At 62.6% G+C, this 1,207-nt stretch overlaps 1 protein-coding gene across 1 annotated transcript in view; it reads left to right on the top strand.

The window, feature by feature from the left end:
* BSPRY (B-box and SPRY domain containing) overlaps positions 1-1,207 on the top strand; it is a gene marked incomplete at its 5' end in the record, with an annotated part of 6,283 nt that overhangs the window by 193 nt on the left and 4,883 nt on the right. The window contains one exon of the mRNA XM_010145814.1: positions 18-158. Coding sequence (XP_010144116.1) covers positions 18-158 — 141 coding nt within the window. The remainder of the gene's footprint in view (positions 1-17; positions 159-1,207) is intronic.

The following is a 1,207-nucleotide window of genomic DNA, read 5'->3' as shown; positions in this document are numbered from 1 at the left end:
AGCGGCGGCTGCGGGAGCAGGTGCACACGGAGGAGGAGCGGTTGCACCAGAGCATCCTCACCCAGCGGGTGCACTGGACTGAGGCTCTGCAGAAGCTGGCTGCCCTCCGGACCTACCTGGTGGACATGATCACCAACCTGGATGACCAGGGCCTGGTGGTGAGTACTGCTCCTTGGACCCAGAAGCGACCTGGACTTTTCACCGTGGGCATTATGGGGCTCAGATACTCTCCACTTGCCACACTGACAGCGAGGAGGCAGAGCTGGACAGGGCTGGCACAAGGAACCTCCTTCCCCCGGTCTCAACAAGCCCCGTGGTTCTTCGGTGGTTCCCAGAGCACCTGCTCTGCCCGATTCCGCTTGTGCTCGCGGCGAGGTTCGGAACCACCCAGGCTCATGTCTCTGGCCTCGTGGCTTGAAGCTGCCGGCTCAGGACAGCTACGGGTCGGGAGCTGTGATACAGCAGGCGACTGGGCCACCAGTTCTCTGGTGGTCTGTCTAGTTTTAATGCAAACGTGGCTCTCAGGAGCTCCCAGAGCCTTCTTGAAGCTCTGCCCTGCCGTCCAGCCTGCCTCTGTTGGGAATTCACCGTGCAGAGCAGCCCGCGCTTCCCCTCGCTTGGTTCCTTTTCTGGCTGTTACAGCGTTCTGCTGACCCAGGCGAGTCCTCTCGTTGTAGGCGCGAGTGGGTCTGCACCTCCTTGGGGCGCAAACGTTCTGCACCGTGTTTGTGCCCATCAGGACTCCGTGTACATTGTGTCACAGGACAGCGAAAGGCTCGTAGAGTGCCCTGCAGCTCCTGCCTGAGCAGGACCCGCTATTTCCCTACCCCTTTGCTGACGGGGCCCTACCTTGAGAACGCCCCGTGGCCAGCGGGCGCGGAAAGGAGCGGGACTGATCATGGGGTCATCTGCCTCGTGGCCAGGGTCCTCTGCAGCGTCACCCTGACTGCTGAGAGCTTCGGGGGTTGTTTGCTGCAAGCACAGGGTGTTCTGGCAGCGTGTCTTAACGGGTGGGTGCGGAGGGGGGACCTCAGGGCAGAGCGGTGGCAGCTCTGCCGGCTGCTCCTATGCCCCTCTTGAGCGAGTTGTCGCCCGGCCGCACTGGTGCAGTAGACATTCCCCCTCGCTGGGTGTAGAAGATGTGTCACCCTCAGCCACTCCCCCTCGTTTCCTGCGTCCGGGCGTGGAAGGTGCTCGCGCCTGAGGG

Source organism: Buceros rhinoceros, unplaced genomic scaffold (genome assembly GCF_000710305.1).
Source record: "Buceros rhinoceros silvestris isolate BGI_N320 unplaced genomic scaffold, ASM71030v1 scaffold17571, whole genome shotgun sequence".
Classification (NCBI taxonomy): Eukaryota; Metazoa; Chordata; class Aves; order Bucerotiformes; family Bucerotidae; genus Buceros; species Buceros rhinoceros.
This window is presented reverse-complemented; position numbering and strand designations above follow the sequence as displayed.